The sequence below is a fragment of the Corvus hawaiiensis genome, chromosome 3, assembly GCF_020740725.1.
Source record: "Corvus hawaiiensis isolate bCorHaw1 chromosome 3, bCorHaw1.pri.cur, whole genome shotgun sequence".
Taxonomy (NCBI): domain Eukaryota; kingdom Metazoa; phylum Chordata; class Aves; order Passeriformes; family Corvidae; genus Corvus; species Corvus hawaiiensis.
In genome coordinates this window covers 47,288,607-47,305,976 of record NC_063215.1, presented here as the reverse complement: position 1 = coordinate 47,305,976, position 17,370 = coordinate 47,288,607, and the positions used below count along the sequence as shown (strand labels likewise).

The 17,370-nt window shown below is 43.0% G+C and overlaps 1 protein-coding gene across 2 annotated transcripts; it reads left to right on the top strand.

The window, feature by feature from the left end:
• On the top strand, positions 1-13,662 carry CD164 (CD164 molecule). 2 transcript variants are annotated; one of them, XM_048298269.1, is made up of 6 exons: positions 1-208; positions 2,828-2,908; positions 4,811-4,891; positions 6,878-7,072; positions 9,530-9,610; positions 10,587-13,662. In XM_048298269.1, the coding sequence occupies exons 1-6, from the start codon at positions 106-108 to the stop codon at positions 10,745-10,747; spliced, it is 702 nt and encodes a 233-aa protein (XP_048154226.1). In that variant the 5' UTR covers positions 1-105; the 3' UTR covers positions 10,748-13,662. The 2 variants fall into 2 exon arrangements, with proteins under 2 accessions (XP_048154226.1, XP_048154225.1); XM_048298268.1 differs by having other exon boundaries at positions 2-208; positions 10,584-13,662.
• Positions 13,663-17,370: the final 3,708 nt, after the last annotated feature.

Sequence of the window (17,370 nt, the reverse complement as noted above, 5' to 3'; positions counted from 1 at the left end):
ACGCGGCGCGGGGTGGGGCGGCGGCAGCGAGAGCGGTGCGGGCGGAGGGAGGTAAGGAAGCGCCGAGCGGGAGCCGCAGTCCTCTAGTTTCACCGCATCGCCACCATGGGTCGGACACTTGCGTTCCCCCTCGCCGTCGTTTCTCTCGCGTGCTGCCTCTGCGGGCTGGCCGTGATCGCAGCGACGAGCGACGACAGCGCGGTCGTCGGTGAGTGATTCGCGCCCTCCCCCCCTCCTTTCCTCCGAGAGCTGCTGACGGGGCAGCCCCGCCCCGTGCCCGGCGCTGTGGGGAGCGGGGCGGGCTCCGCGCACCGAGCCCCGCCGTGGCCGGCCGTCCGTGCGCGCCTGGTGCCGGACCCTCCGCGGGCGGCGGGCCGGGAGCGCCGCGGAGCCGCCGGGACCCGCCCGGACCCGCCCTGCGCTCCCCCGCGGCTCGCTCGGCCCCCGCCGCTTCCTGGGCGCCGCGGCCGCAGCCCGCTGAGCTTTTGGGCCGCTGTCCCGCTTGTGCCGGTCTGGGACCCGTTATCCCGTGTGGGTACGGCCTGCGGTGCTCCCTTGGAGAGGCCGGTGCCGGGGAATTGTGCGCGGCTGCTTCTTGCACTCTTGGAACGGGTCTGGGAGCGGGGGGGGGAGCTTGATTCAGCCGTGTCGTTCTGTTCCTGCTGTCCCGTGTTCCTTATCCCGGTGTGAGCCCCGTTACTCGTCCTGGGGGTTTGCCCCCAGCTGTCCACAGCTCGGGCTCTGTGGGCTGTTTGCCAAAGTGTTTGCGGGGCCGAGAGCCGCGAAATGCGCCCGGAGCCCCAAAACGCGGAGACAACAACAAAAAAGACGAAACAAAAAGTTGTTTGGAAGTGCTTCAGCGTTCCCTGGCCGCGTTCCGTAGTGGCGCTGGGTGCAGCCGAGGGTGACGCTGCCCGGTCACCGCTGCTCCAGCCCTTATGGATTTCGTCTCCAGCCCTGCCCCGCCGGCGGGGTGCAGGCCGGCGTGGGACGCCCTGCGGGAGCCGTGGGCTGCTCCGGGACTGCTCAGCCACAGGTTAACACGCCTCCGCTGCGACGGGAGAGGGCACTGTTGGGCCAGCGGAACAGACCCCTCTAGTGTTTCCTGGTTTCCTCCTCGAGTGTTAGGGGAGTATCCGAATTTAGCCTGTGCGAGAGCCAGTACAGCGGGTTTATCTTAGGAGCAACCGTCAGCTTGCCTAGGCTGAAAAGCTGAGTTCGTGGTATCAGAGTCTTCTTTTTTTTTCAGTGAAGAGCAGGCGTCTGCTGATGGGGAGAGCTGGGGAACTTGCTGTTAGCCCATGTAAAAGACCCCAGGAGAGCCTTTGACAGCAGGAGGTAGCATTGGGACAACGTCTGAGACCTTGCCACAGGTTCCGAAGTTAACAGCTCATTGATGAAAACTCCTGATCCTTTACTCTGGCAAATCTGATCCTCCCCTGTTAGTCTGGGAAAGCTGGTTTTGAAACTAAATTAAAAGTCCTAGTGTACCTGGTATAAGCTGGCTCTGTCTACTGTCTTCCTGTCTTAACAGATGTACTGTGCTAAATTTTCCACATGCCAGTGGGGAATCTACAAAAGTGAAGGTTATTCATTTGTCAGAGGCCGTTGAGTGGGCTGTGATCATTCCTCAGATGTATACCCACAATAATTGGCTGACTTTTTTTCCTCTGATTTTTTTTTTTTTCTCCTGAAATCTGTTACGAGAAACAGTCATGTAGCTCTTGAAGTGCCTTTAGTGCTACCTTCCTGAAGGCAATAGGGCAGCTGTTGCACACCTCACCCATGCAAACCCCCAAAGGGCTTTTCATATTTTCTTATGTGAAAGGGAAGAAATAGTGCCAGCCTTTCTGAGCTGGTCCTACCATAACCGAGAGAAGCACTGGGTAGATTCAGTCTTAAGTCGGATTGTCAGAATACTGAAGTTAGTTAATATGTTTGTAGTTGTTACTTGAGAGGTAAATGAGTGTGCCAAAGATCTGTGGATAGCAGCGTTCCTTTCTTGGAGAAAAATGGAAGGTTACCCCAAGGTGCCTGGAGTGGGTAGGTATGATGTACAGTGTGTTGGAGAGCATGCAACAGAAGGAGTTGTGGGTTGTATGTGGGTTTTCCGAGTATGATGGCTGTATGAGTAAGTCTTAATTAAAACTAATATGGTAAAACTGTAGATTGGGAGAAGATCTTACTTGATCCAGTTAGAGGATGTGTTGTCATTGTGGTTTTAAGGTAACAATGTTTGAGATTGTTGTAGAAAAGCTGCTGGACTGGTTAGATTGCTGGCTTCTGCTGTGAGCAAAATACAAATAGATTGGCCTTTTTTTTTCTGCTCTCTTTTTATGCATGTGTACATTAATTTCTCCAGGTTCTTGTCTTTATTTCCCCTACTTTGATGGCTTTCTACTGTAGGATTATTTATAGCTGCCTGTATTACCTAAAGGAAAAAATGTAATCAAAAGGAAACAAGCACTTACCATCTGAGGCTTCAATGAACTGCAAAATTAATTTAGTGGACTTTGGTATCTTCACTAGTGTGGTGTATGCTCTATTACCTGAGTTTACTGTAATTAGAGGTTGCAGGGGCAAAATCGTGGTATGCATATGGAGTCTGGTTTCAGAGTATCCGTAGTATCTGGAGGGAAATGCATTTATTTCTTGTCAAAAGCATTCATAAGTTGTAGCTTTCAGTTGTAGTTTGTTCAGTGAAGAAGATTGTGCCTTAACCTGGGAGATGTACATATGGAAGGGTACAGATCTACTATTTGTTTCTGTGGGCAGAGTTGCTCTCTTGATAGTGTTCTAATCAATGGGGTTTTTTTTTCCGTTTTAGACATCTGTGGAAACTTTTCTGACTGCAGCTCCTGTATTAATAAGACAAATTCAGAAGGCTGCCAGTGGATCAAATGTGACGGTAAGGAGGGCTGTGCAGTACAGATCCTTACTCTGCCAAGGTTAGGGAAACTTCCCTGTCTGACCCTTCAGGAGACTCTGGGAGTCAAACTTGCATCACCAGAGACTTTCACTGCCAGGACCAAGGCCCCTTTGCAGTGGGTGGCTCCAGTGACCTGACAGGTGCCTGGCTTGGCTCCCTTCACACCCCCTCACACCCAGTCAGACCAGGTTTCCTTACCAGTTCAGCCCCAGGTTTCCCATTGCAGAGTCTCAGATGTCTTGTTCTATAAAACAATTTATTCACAGTGCAATAACCAGCTCAAGCTGGTGCATCCGAGGAGGACCCCCCCAACAGAGGAATCCATGGGCTTTTATACCGTCACAGTCTGTGGGCTAAAGTCTGGGATCGTCAGCCCCTGCCATGTCTGTGTCCAGTCACCTGGCTGGGCCACAGGTCCCCGTGTTCTTTGTTATGTAAATGGTCTGCAGATCCCAGCCTTGTGCCTCTCCCGCCCTCCAGAGCTCAACCTGCAGCTCTCACTGCCACTGCTCACCAAGCTACCTGCACTGAATGGGTTCCTCAACACCGTGCAGAACCTTACACTTCACCTACACTGATGTTGTTTACAACCTAATGAAGCATTAACATGAGTCCTACCTGTCTTCACCTGAGAACTTGAGATATGTAACATGTTCAAAATATTCCCAGATTTTTAAGGCTTCTGATTTAAATCTGTGCTTTTGATAAGCTTATGTTTTCCAGGTGGTTCAGAATGTTTTTAGGACAAACAAGTCACTTGTGTTTGCTGTTAGGGAGTCACAAGTGGATCCTGAGATGCAGGCACAGCTCTGTGCTTCAGTCCGTTTTGAGGTTTTGTCACGGGCCTGCTGGTTGCAACCGCTACTCCTGAACTGAAATGCAATAAGCAAGAGGAATTAATTAAATAAGAGTGGTTAACAGCAGTGTTCATAAAACTGAGAATTGCACCCCACTGAAGGGAGCATAACAGAGCCAAAGAACCATTAGCTGGTCTCAGTTAGAGCCTTGTTTTTCCCATTGCAGGTGAATTGGATGTAACTACATTTAGGTGACCTCTGGTACTCAGTCCTGGAAGACAGGAAGTTGCTGTTGACAAAATCATACAGATTACATAAGCACTCCTCATGTGGATTATTAGTACTTCTTACATGAGGTAGAAACAGAATGGTTTAACTGTTGTAGTGGTTTTTGTACCACTTGATTGTAGATGACCAAGAAATGTTATATGTGAAGGCTAGGATGCATTGGAACTAATGAAATCAATTTTGGGTGGAGCTTGCCCTTCAAGAAGCTATTTCTCTAGTTCTGCATGTGGTGTTGAACCACCAGGCACATCCTGCAAAAACCCAAGAGATCTGTGTAACTTTTTTTAAGGGAGAAGGATATGCAGGCAGAGAATAAGAAACTGACATCTTCAACAATTTCAAGGTCAAGGACCAGTTTGAAAAGCTGGAACAAAGTTTTGCTTGGATGTAGAATTTTTTAAGACAGTAAGATATTTTTTTAATGATGCTGCCATAGACATGCAAAATGTTTAACTTGGAAAATGCCACAAAATAGTAGAAACGCTGTTTGGTTTTATCAGCTATGAAGAAAAAACGTCAAACAGTACTGGTACAGCAAAATGGTGCATAATTGTGTGTTGTAAATATTGCTTAAGTGTTCAGTGGGGGAGTAACTGTAGTGAAAGAAAACACTAAAATTTCTTTTATTATTAATATAATACTGAAGTCCTGTATATTAAAGTGGCTTTAATGTTATCTTGGCTAGCAGATGGTGTTTAGTTTGTCCTACGAACAGCTTATCAGTATTTAGGAACAGTGTCTCAAGCACCTTAGACTTCATCTACTGTAAAATATCTTATCTCTTCTTTTCTGACAGGAAACGAAAGCAATATGTGTGTCAGTGAAACAGCAAAACTGGCAAAGTATGGACAATGTAAAGTTGAAACACAGTGTTCATGTAAGTGTTTAGATACTCAGATTTCATGTGGTTTAATGTGAAGCAGTTGTGTTTAGAACTCCTTTGTCTGTTGTCCTTTTGTTGATATGCCTTCTACAATTTACATAAGCCTGTACAAGTATGTAAATAAGCCCTTTGCTTCCTGTTTAAAGGTATGATATGTGATACTAAAATACACAATTCCATTGTGCCTTCAGTTAACTGCTTGCTGTTGCTGTTTCGGGAAGCCTGACACTCGTCTGGCTACCACCTTGGCTTCTTAGATTAAAATAGGTGTTTCTTGTTAGATACAGCATATCTTAAGGAATTTGTCAGTGTCTTCAAGGCAGTAAGCTGCATATTGAACAAAAAATGTCACCTGCTAAGTCATCTGAGATGCAGTAAATAGGAAAAGCTTATGAACCTTCCAGTTTTAATTGTTAACTAGCACAAGTCTTCATGCAGTTCTGAAATAAAGAGTCTGGGATATAGAACTGCATAAGATAAATCCTTCATGCCAGGAATGTGCTCAGTTGCATATCTACTTCAGACTTTTGTGCTTCCTGTGCAAAGCAGTTTTGCAGGATATGAATAATTTAGATAAGGTCTTGAATTTCACTTATGTGAAAGCCCCCAAATTTTAGTTTTTCTGAATGCTGATAAGAAATAGACTTTAAAATAGGATTTTCTGGTTTTAAAATCTAGAACAGCAAATGAAAACTCTGAATAATCTTGTCTAGATGAATTCAACAGTTCTGCTAAAGAGGCTGGCTCCACCAACAGAGTTGAAGCTTCCACGCTGCTTTGGGCTGTCTTGTGGTGGTGACAGCCAGTCAGAAATAATTCCTTTTGACTTGCACTTGTGTGTTGTTTCTAAAATTGTAACAATCACCTCTTAATCAGGAGTGCTGAAAGAACCGTTTTTTAGTGCTTTCCAAAGAGAGCATGCTGTTAAACTGCCTTGTTGTGTACCTAAGAAGTGTTTCTACAATCTGTTCCTGTTAAACTTTTGGTGACATTATCAGGTTGTTGTGTTTAACTTCTGCAAATTCAGGGAAGTAAATCGTCACCCTTAGTAGGGGGTCTTTGTAGGTGTGAGAGAAATCTGTATACCTTACTAATTCTCAATTGTTTTGGCTCAACACTGCCTCAAGGGAGTGACATGGGAAGAACGTAGGCAGCCTTTAAGGTGACCTTAAACTACCGAGATGCAAGTGGTAGCCAAGAGAATGTAGATTCTGATATATCCAACCTATCTCTGTAGAAACAGTCAGCTCTGATTTCCTACCATGCTGAATTATGTTCAAGATGTAAATAACCACACTTGAATGAGCCTGAGCATTAAAGGCTTCTGGAGATCCTGCTTTTTCAGCAGGAGGCTTGCTGATGTATCAGTTTAGATAAGCTGTCTATGTGTGATTAACTGATAGCACAGTAAGTTGCAGGAGGCTTCACAGTTCTGTGTCCTTGCAGGTTGTGAGGGGTTTTTTTTTCTGAAGCTGACAGCACCTGCATCCAACAACAACTCTCAGAACAGGAACTGCAGCTAAACTTTCAAACTCTTTATTGGTTTTCCCTCCATTCTGATTCAATTGTCTAACAAACTCTGATTTGTAGTTGAACTTGATAGCTCAGGTTCAGTCTCAGTTGCAGTGAGGTTGGGAAGCGGTACTCTATACCTAGTGTTCTCCTTCGTAAAGCATGCACAGTTCCTGCTTGGACAGGAGGGTTCTTCTCACTCAGGTTTGCTTTGAGGAATCTTGAGTTGCCAGTTGAACACTGGCTTTATTGGGCTGCCTGTGACAAGACTTTTCATGTATTCACTCATGCAACTTTTGATATTAGTATGGTGGATTCAAAAGCTTTATAATTTCAAACTAAAACTACAGTAGAACTCAGTGCTGTATGAAATTCCTAAAGCTGTGCCTGCTGATGTTGTTTTGTTGGATTGTTTTTTAGTTAATACCATCTTTAATCTCTCTAATGTAACTCTTTATTTTTTCATAGCTCCTGCAGTTTCTTCTCCTAACAATGTTTCTTCTACCACTGTACCACCTACCAATGCAACCACAGCATCTTCCAATGCAACCACAGCATCTTCCAATGCAACCACAGCATCTTCCCATGCAACCACGGCATCTTCCAATGTGACTTCCAATGCCACCACAACCAGTTCTGCCACCACAGCTCATACTCCTATAGGTATGTAGTGGGTTCAGTTTGTAACCGGGCAGAAACACCAATTAGAGTGTAGTGGTTAGGTCCAAAATACTCATTACTTACTTATTTACCTTCTGTGAGAGAAGATTTAGGAGAAAGCAAAGCAGGCACAAAACTTAAAAAGAATATAAAGAAGTTTATTAACAGACCTAAAAGGAAGAAAAAAAAATCAGACCACACCTTCAGAACTCTTCTCCTCCCCCCACCTTTCTCCGTTCACCCACTGACAATGTAAAAAGACAAACCTTGAGATTTTAAGTCAGTTTACCACTTCCATAATAACCTTGTTCAGTTCACTTAGGGAGAGGAGTCTCTCTTGCTCATGCTGTGGAGACATCTCCACAAGAAGTTCTCTCATGGCTTCAGTATCATGAGACAGCTGCCCATGTTGGTTCTCTGCTCGCATGTGAGAGTCCCTTCCCCCGACTTGCAGCTTTCCCCACAACTGCTTTCGAGGGTCCAGTCTTGAGCTACTGGGATACCATTTTAAGGTTGAGCTGTTCAAAAACAAAGGTTCTCTTCACCCATCTGTGGGAGCATCTTTATCTCTAGGAATAGAGGCCCTCCCCCTTCCCTGGGAGAAAAAGGGTCCTCATCATCTTCATCTCTAGGACTCTCTCTGGGAGCATCTCTAGGAACTGAGGTCTTCTCCTTCCAATTTGGAGCAAGAGTCCTCATTGCTTCCATCTCTCCCTGTTCAAACTTCTCATGAAATTACAGCTGCTTCGGCATTTGCTTATTCCAGCACAGGTGCTTTTGCTCACAAGTTGAACGCTCCACCGCTCATGCTTTCACGAAATTACAACAGGTACTCTGATATATCACAGTACATCACCACCATAGCTTTACAACAGAATTTCAGCTTTAAGCATCTCCTCTTTCTCCTCCCTCAGGTTTTCAGCTCTTCATAGCACTAAAAGGGTTAATCTCACTCGGGCCTTTCAGCTGGAATGTGGCTTATTGCTGTTGGTCACATGATCTTTGCCAGGCAGCGGGGCAGCTTCAGCTGAATCTTGGCCTCACTGGAGAGGGGAGGGGCCACTCTGTCTGCCCGTAGCAGGGCAGGGGGGCTGTGGGTGGAACAGGGCCCGTCGGCTCCAGGATGGCTGTGGCCTGGCCCGGCCCCACTGGGCTGCATGGGTTGAGCTCAGTTACCTGTCCCAAGGCAGGAAGCAAGAGAGAGCTTCCCCGGGGTTTGTCCATTCTTAAATGTGGACCACAGAGGCAGTCAAAATTTTTAAGTGGCTTAAAAAATTGTCCATATTCAAACTGGCCAGCTGATAGATTCTGTCAGGTCATAGAGGAAGCTGTAAGCACCCCTTTGCAAGAACATCACTTCTGCAGCTATGCTAACCCATGACAAGGTAATACAGTAGCACTGAACTCAGAAGGGCAGCAAACTAGGAACTGGTGAATGAAATGAAAGACAGGGGCTTCTTCCACAGTTCATTGTGGTAGCTTGACTACTAAACATCTGATGTGCAGAATGCATAAATGGTTCCAAGGTCTGGAAGAAGTGGATTTTAGAAAACTCATAATTATGTTGGCAGGAAGCATTTTCTCTGTTAAAAATTGACTCAGTTGTAATTGAATTGATAATTTCTGCTAATCATGAATTCTTAGGAGTTTGGGGGTTTTTTGTTCAAAAATTTCTCTGCCAGCTCTACAATGAAGTTCTTAAAAATCATCTAATTTTTAAATCTTGCTGATCAAGGGAGCTGGGAGATGACAAGTTGGTACTTGATTAGGCTCAGAACAGCCTAATGTACAGCAGCTTTGAGTAAACCCACAAATGTTGACACTTGTCCCAGGCACATAGTGAAATACTGATTAATTTTAAGTAATACTAATCTTTAGGGAAGTGGGGAGAGCTCAGACACCCAGCTTGTGTGGCTTGATAATGAAAGTTCTTAGGAGACAGTTTTGGTTTAGGTGAGTGGTTTTATTCCAGTGATGGCATTCACAGTTAGTGTTTTGAGGACAAGAGAAGAAAGAGTGTGTATCTCCTGTCTAGAGGTATTACATTAAGTACTTTCTTAGTACAATTAATACTAACTGATTGTAATGGCTGCTTAATTAAAGTCCTTTGCCTTGATGCAGATTCTTGATTGTCTTGAAGCAGATCTCTTGATTCTTGTTCAAGTACCAGCATTATATGAGCGCTTGAAAGAAAAGTCCTTTTGTCTGAGCAAAGAATCACTGATCTGTGGAGAAACTTGAAATATTTGGATACCAATAGTATGCAAGTTTGAAAATAATCCTTATTGCAGAAACTTGGCTTAACGCAGTTCAGCACCTAAATTGTGTGGGATACAGTCTGAGGGCAAAGCTTGTCCTTGTTAAAGCAAAACAGGAAAAATCATTTGTGTAGGAACTTTAGTGCTTGTGAACTTTGCTATTGAAGTTTATGGTGTGTACATACTGTCTTTTCTCAAACAGCCAACGTCACCAATGCAACTACTCATGCTCCTGTGCCTAAAACTACCATGACTTCAGCTACCACAACACCCACAACTGCAGGTAACTGTTACTACTACCATAATTAAAGCATAGAATACTTAGAAGTCAGTGTCACTTTAAAAGTGTTACCTTGAAAGACTCACCAAGTGACAACATGAAAGTAGTATTGGTGTATCTGGTGCTGTCACTTCTAACATTATGACAAGTCTAATTTTGTTAAGGTCATGTATGTGAGTAGCAAGGTTATATAGCCTGAGAAATAGAGCTAATTGGTGAGATATAAAAAGTCAGAAACATGTTGGTCAAATGAGATCAGCTGGATGATTTTAATAGTGTGGTTGGCAGTCACTTGTTAACTCCCCTGCCTTTGGGAGGTGGTATTTTGTTTTTGCAGCATAATAATGGGATGCTTTTTTTTTGTTAAGTGAAACTTTGCTACAGTGATGAGAATAAGCTGAAATATTTTATTTCCAAGTCAGCCCTAGATATGCCATTTAATGAAAAGCTCTCAAAAAGTAAAGCTCTTTAAAACTACCCATCAGTAGATGGCTGTTACTTCCAGACTTGTGTTTGTTGTGACTTCAGCTGTTTTTTTAAGCCTAACTCTTGGGGTAAAGTACAGTAGATGGAAGACAACAATTTATTTTAAATTTAAGGGGAAAAAAAAACCAAACTAGAGCAAGGAGCAGAAACTGGAAAACGTGTCTTGAATGTGAGCATATCAATAATATATTCTATGTAAAGGAGGAAGGCTTTGGCTTTTTGAAGTACAAATAAAGTCCAGCTGGTTATTGCTCAGTATTGAAGTCCAGAGCAGTTTGTCTATAAATAGCTCTAGCCTTTAACGAACAGCATTTAATCAGAATTTCAATACCACTAATCTAAATGCCGATGCTGGCTTTACTTTGATTATTTTTTGTTTTCTTATTGGTGTTTTGATGCTTTGAGTAATCCTAATACAAAGAATACAGCACTAAAATTTGTAAAACTGTTGTGAGCATTGTGCACTTAAAATTTCTATTTTGGTGTTCAGCAGGCTCAAGTACTACTGTGGCTCCTGTACCTGTTCCACGCAAATCTACGTTTGATGCTGCGAGTTTCATAGGTGGAATTGTGCTTGTTCTGGGTCTGCAGGCTGTTATTTTCTTTCTGTACAAATTCTGCAGATCTAAAGACCGAAATTACCACACACTTTAGGACCTGCCCCGTGGTAATGGACTAGTAGCCCAACACCTGTAGTTCACGGAACCAAAATATTTTCTGTTGCTCATGGAAGACAGCAGTTGATAATACCCTTTAAATCTCTAAAAGAAGACTTTAAATGAATATTTTTGCAACATTATACTTGGCAAGAAGTGACATCAGTCTCTTCAACAGGATTACTTGCAATATGCTGCATGGGTTCTAATGGCTGTTTTATTTTCCTTTAGTGGCTGCTGATGTGGGACTTTTCTTGATATGCCAAATGTAGAATGTTCCGAGATTCTTATTCAGTGGCAACACTGTCCAGTAGACAATCTTAAAATGACTTATTCTGAAGGCTAATTTGAACAACATCTGATACAGTATCCCTTCAGTTTTATCAAGATGTGAATTATTGGTGACTGATTTCAGGGAGTGAAATACCATTTATAGTAGCTTATGGCTCTTACAGTGTGTTGCTAGAAAGATGGATAAAATGTAGAATTAGATAATGTCTTAACAGAATAACATAACCCTTTTCTTTTTTTTTTTTTTTTTTTTTACCCAAGAATAAAAGTATAAAAGTTGCCTCATAAAATACTTCATTCCAAACAGAATTCCTATGCCATTTCCAATTAATGTTGAGGGTGGATGTAGGAATAATCCTTCTAATGGGGAAATAAATATTAGTGCCTTAAAAGACTAAATTTCAGTAGGCTGTAAGCGTGTCCCAGCTATCTCAAAGATAAATAAAACTTCTAATATTAGCTTTATGTAGGAATATAGAATACATGTGACTTGAGCATTCCAGTTTAAAAAAAAAAATTCCCTGGAATAACTGTCCCTTAGTGATTTTGGTTTAGAGTGAGGAGTATGGTACAGCGATGTTCAGTTACAAACAGAAGCTTTGACTCGTTTAGCTTTTTTTCTGGCCTGCAAAGACCAACCATAAAACTAGTGATATAATTCAGTTTACTCCCTGACCAAAAAGGCAACAACTCACATTTATACTTGAAATACTGATGTTTGGGAAATCCTGATGTTTTTGTCATTCAAACAGTTCTTAAACTCGTTGCAATTAATTTCAAGAGTTTGGGTTGTTGTTTTTTTCTTTATTACCCTCCTGTGTGTCTGCTTGCTGAAGGAGCAATTTAGGGTCACTCAGAGGATCTGGTGATTTGATACTAGTCAGGATTGCTGTAACCCTGGGACTGCAGGCTACACCTTTTTTCTTTCCCTTCCCCACTGGCTTCAGGTTTGTGTCACCCTGCAGTGAACTGCTTGAGGACAAATAGTTCAGGGTTCTTTTTTTCCCTTGGCTGGATCAGCCATGTGATCTGAGTGTCAAAGGTACGTCATCTCCAACGCAGACTGACTTGAGCACCTGTGAAAATAAACCCACAGGAAAAATGGAAATAGAGATAAAATCAAGTGGTGAAGGTAGCACATAATGATATCCCTCAATTATCAGTTTTGGGATAATCTGTAGTACTGTCTTACTGTTCTGACTTGGCTGGATTTGGCACCCAATACAAAAATAGCATTGATAGCAGATAATAGTCACGGCAGTGGAACTTGAATTACGAAGCAAATTAAGTGCACTTCAGTTGGACTCCTCAAGTGTATAGTGTTGCTTCTTTGTGTTCATCTAGTTTGAATGGCATTGTTTCTATTGTGCTGCATAGAAAACTCAAATTGCTACAAAATGCAGAGGTTACTCACCAGTACTGTACATTTAAGTTCATTAGCTTTTGGTTTTCTAAACAAAACTAAGACAATCAGCTCAGGTTTATGAAAACAGCAGTGAGCAGCCAGTTTTCAGCAACAGTATGTGTGTGAGTTAGATGGTATATCCTTGGCCTTATTGTGAAATCACTTAAATCTGTCTTTTCCCTATCTAATAACTATTTTACTACATTTATTTCTTCAAAATAAATGCATGAGCTTGTATCCTGTGCTTTGAAGTGAACAAAATACTCTTTTGAAATATGACAGTTTGCCTTTAGCTCAGCGAAGCAAACTATACCTAGTATACAATTTTTGGCCTCAAAGGGCTCTTTTGGGACACTTGCAGAAAAGTCCTATAGAACACTTCATAGCATGGAAAACACTGCCACAAAAAAGTTGCTCTGTAAAACGTTGCTGAAATGCTTATTCATGAGCTTTGCTAATCCTGATTTAGGTTGCTGATAAAGTATGCTGGTAAAGCAAACTAAAAATAATGTTTAAAGTGCCTTAAAATTGCTTACTTGTTTGCCTCAAATTTTGTTTAAAAGGGTAGAAGGATACCTTGCCTTAGTTACTAAATTTGTTGTGGTGCCAGCAATTGCTATTTTCCAAAACTTTAAGAAACCCAGGATCTCTGGCATGTACAAATGCCTATCTGAAAAACTCAAGCTGTATCAATTTAATCACGTTCCAGAAGGCCTGCACTACACACCACTTGCTCGTTAGCCTTGCCAGCAAGGTGTAATTCCACAGTTCAGAGTTGTGGCTTGGCTTGTTTCCCTTTTAGTTGTTTGGTGGGAAGGGAGGCTGGGTTATACATCTTCACCATGTGCTTGGCTGCCTCACTGTCAAAAGTAGTTACTCCTTCGTGAAATGGCAGTATCAACTGATCTGTGCTGTGTACTAGCAAAAAACCTGAAGTAACAACTTGCAGTTTTTCTTGGCCGTGTTTTGAAGTGGAAGGTAGCTCATAGATCTGTAGTTGTACTTGCCCCTAAATCAGTTTTAGGCACTGAATTGTAGTGACTCTTCAAGTTATCTGGCTTTTTCTTGGAGCCAACTTGTGCAAGTATCAAGGTGTTACCTTATGAATGTTCTCTGCAAGTGTTGCTGTAAAAGTTTGTATTTTGTCTTCAGTGGAAGAAAACTGAAGCAGTTGTAATTGCAGAACCAAATTGATAAATAAAATCTGTTGAATGGAATTTTACTTGTGAACTTTCTTTAATGTGCGCAATCCCCAAGAGGAGTGTCTGCTTGCTGACTTGGAGATGAGCTGCTTCCCATGGGAATTGAGAAATACTAAGGGAAAGAGGAAGAATGCAAGGTTTGAAGACTTAACTCCCCTAAATACAGTATTAACTTTGCATTTAACAATACTGATTCAGATTTAGAATTACCTCAAAAAGAATTTTCGTTCAGCTCATGTTTTTCCATGTTAGCTTAACTCTTGTTTTCCACTTAAAGCCAAAGAGGAGCAAAGTCTGCATTAAGCATTACACTTGGAACAACCTGTGAGGCTTAACACTCTGCTTTCTAACAGCGAAGTTTCTAATACTGGATGTCAGGTGGAAGAGGGGCTGCTGTCTGTGCTTGCACAGAGGCTGGTAGAACTTTCATGAAAAAGGTATTGCTCTGAGCCTTATTTCTTTTCTAATTGCATAGAGCCATGGGGTGGTTGTGATTGGCAGGGACTTTAAGGATCATCTAGTTTCAACTCCTCTGTCCTGGGCAGGGACATCTTCCACTAGACCAGGTTGCTCCAAGGCCAGGTTGGATGGAGCTTTAACATTTCCAGGGTTGGGGTATCCACAGCTGCTCTGGGCAACCTCTAGACTTGTTCCAGCAGGTCTGATGGGTGCAGTACTCCAGGTGGGTTCTCACAAGAGTGGAGTGGAGAGCAAAAATCACCTTCCATGACCTGCTGATCACACTTTGCTTGATGCAGCCCCAGTTGTTCTGGGCTGTGAGTGCACATTGCCAGCTCATGTTGGGCTTCTCATTGACCAAAACCTCCAGGTTCTTCTCAGTGCTGCTGTTGGTCCATTCACTCCCCAGCCTCTATTTCTGTTTGGGATTGCACTGACCCAGGTGCAGGACTTTGCAATTAGCCTTGAACTTCATGAGGTTTGCACAGTCCCACCTCCAAACCTGCCCGAGTCCCTCTGGATGACATCCCTGCCCTCCAGCGTGTCCACTGCACCCCTCAGCTTGGTGTCATTGGCAAACTTGCTGAGGGTGTCCTTGGTCCCACTGTCCGTGTCACCAACAAAGATATTGAACAGCGCTGGTCCCAGTAGCGAGCCCTGAGGTCACCACTCGTCACTGGTCTCCCCTTGGATGTTGAGCCATTGACTGCAACTCTGAGTGTGGCCATCCAGCCACTTCCTTATCCACCAACTGGTCTGTCTGTCAAATCCATGTCTCTCCAGTTCAGAGACAAGGATGTCATGCAGAACAATGTCAAGTACTTTGCACAGGTCAAGGTAGATGATGTCTGTCACTCTTCCTTCATCCACCAATGCTGTAACCCCGTTGTGGAAAGCCACCAGATTGATCAGGCATGATTTGTCCATAGTGAGGCTATGTTGGCTGTCACCAATTGCTTCTTTATTTTCTGTGTGCTTCAGCATAGATTCCAGGTGGATCTGCTCCATCTTCTTGCCAGGCACCAAGGTGGCACTGACTGGCCTAGAGTTCCTTGGGTCTTCCCTTTTATTTTTTTGTTTTCAAAAATGGGGTTACATTTCCCCTTTTTCAGTCAGTGGAAACTAATCTGGACTACCATGACTTCTCAAATATGATGCATCGCAGCTTCATCTTCCAGTTCCCTCAGTCCCCACATGCCAGGGAATTTGTCAGTATTCTTGAGCAAGAGAACAGAGGGTGTGCAGTTCTGTGGCTGCTGACTGACTAAAATGATAACCAGCGCTGGGGGAAGAAACCTCAGTTTCTCATCATGACCTTGATGTTTATCTGGGTAGTGTATCAAGTATGAATGTGTATTGACATAACTCAGTCTCATATGATGAGAAATTGCAAAAAATTTATAGTTTTGGAAAGGCTGTATGGGAATGAAGGAAACCTAGAGCTTCCTGATGTTATTAAAATTGCTATGCCTTCCAGAAAATCATCCATCTGCTGCACGCATTTAAGGACTGAATTCAGTTTTCATTACAATGCACCACTGAAAGTCTGCGCACAATGGTTTATCCCTATAGTACCAGTCATGTGTTACTGCTCTTCTTTGAAGACAATCTCCTGTAGGTATATTTTTTCTAAAATAGTCTTTGAATTTTGCTACATTCAGTAATTCTTCAGGTGTTTTAACAAGAAGCTGTGATTACTGGAGACAGCCCTTCCTTTTTTGCTACTGCAATGGCATGTGCTTCAAACTGATGTTATTGCTCTACTTCCAAACTGGCATTTGGTTTCTGGAGTGTGCTAAAATCCCTTTGGATGGCTTCTCTAGTGACAACTGACCTTGGATAGTTGTCACTCACCTTGTCCTTCATTTATTGCATACCTTAAAAAGAACTCATGTTATTTGACACCTGAATCTACAGCATTTTGAGAATAAAGTGACTTGTTTTGATGTAGCAGCAAGTGTGCATGAATTAAAACTTGCTTCAGTAATGGTGAAGGATGTCAGTCCTATTCTAGGAATCCTGTATCCTGCAGCATTTCTAGCACAACTGTGCTCTTTTAATCAGTGTTTAACCAATGCAATGCTGGTAAGTTTTGCCTGAATTTAATTCTAGGTCTTAGTTATTTATAAAAATAGTGCTTAAGTGTTTGATTATTTGTGTTCACAAGCATCCAGGCATGCGGATGATGCCAAAAGGCACATAGGTTAGTATTGTCACTGATCAAAAGCTGCAATACAATTTGATGCATCTCTGAAAGATACTTTGAGTCCTTTATTGGCTAGGCTATAAAAAGAAGATTTTTCCATGCAAGAGAAATGCAGATAAACGTATGAACATTTTTCTGTTTTCTTCTAGCTAGTGTAGCATTGTAGAAGGAGCTGCACTTCTTCCCCTTTCTTGGTGGAGGGCTGTCTTGAGGTGACTTTATGATGTGTATCCCCTGTCACTGCTCTATGCCCAGAAATTAATTTTGTGCCTTTCTGTGCCTTTAAACTGAGCCCGAGAGGAGGAAGAGAAAAAAACTGAGCGAACTTTCCAAAGCAGTTGTTTCAAGGACACAGATATACACACACTCCTCTGCTTCTGCAGCAGCAAGAGCAGAGGAAGCACCCTGCTTGCTTTTCAGCCAGCTTTTGGCTCCTTTTCTCTGGAGGGAGACAGAGAGTTGAACTTTGTTTTCCTGGGACTTGGGGTTTTTTCCCTTCTTCTCTTCTGGACTGTTTCAACATCAGAACACATCGGGAGAATTTTCCACCGAAGCCCTGGAGGTGGGCCCACAACCCAGCTCCGAGGAGGAGGAGGAGAGAGACCACATTTACAGAAGGACTCTGAAATCTTCCCAGGTTTCTCTCCACAGTGAGAGGTTTTATCATTTAGCATTATTATCCTTTTCCTGTGTCTTTGTTAAATAAATAGTTTTTATCTCTTTCACTTTCCTCCGAGGAAAATTTCTTTTTTTTTTTCCCCAAACCTGGTGGGGGAGGGATGGTTGTAACCTGCCTTCTATCAGAGGATATTTTTCCTCCAAATTTGTCCAAACTGGCACAAGGGCAGAGAAGGTGCTAGGGAAGGTCAAGACAACGCTTTTGATGAGTCGTCTTTAAACAGAGATTAAAGGTTTAGTGTACAGGCAGCAGCCTCTGGGGGTGAGAGCACTGCACTGGGCAGGATGTGGTAGGCAAGGGTTGCAATACAAAAGCAGTTAAAAAAACCCCAAAACACCAGACACCAACATTTTTCTCTAAGCACTTAGCTGTGTTTTGC

Coding starts and splice junctions, on each gene's coding strand:
- CD164 (XM_048298268.1), top strand. CDS start 106: ATGGGTCGGACACTTGCGTTCCCCCTCGCCGTCGTTTCTCTCGCGTGC. Junction 2,909..4,810: donor CCAGTGGATCAAATGTGACG/GTAAGGAGGGCT, acceptor CTTTTCTGACAG/GAAACGAAAGCAATATGTGT. Junction 7,073..9,529: donor CACAGCTCATACTCCTATAG/GTATGTAGTGGG, acceptor TTTCTCAAACAG/CCAACGTCACCAATGCAACT.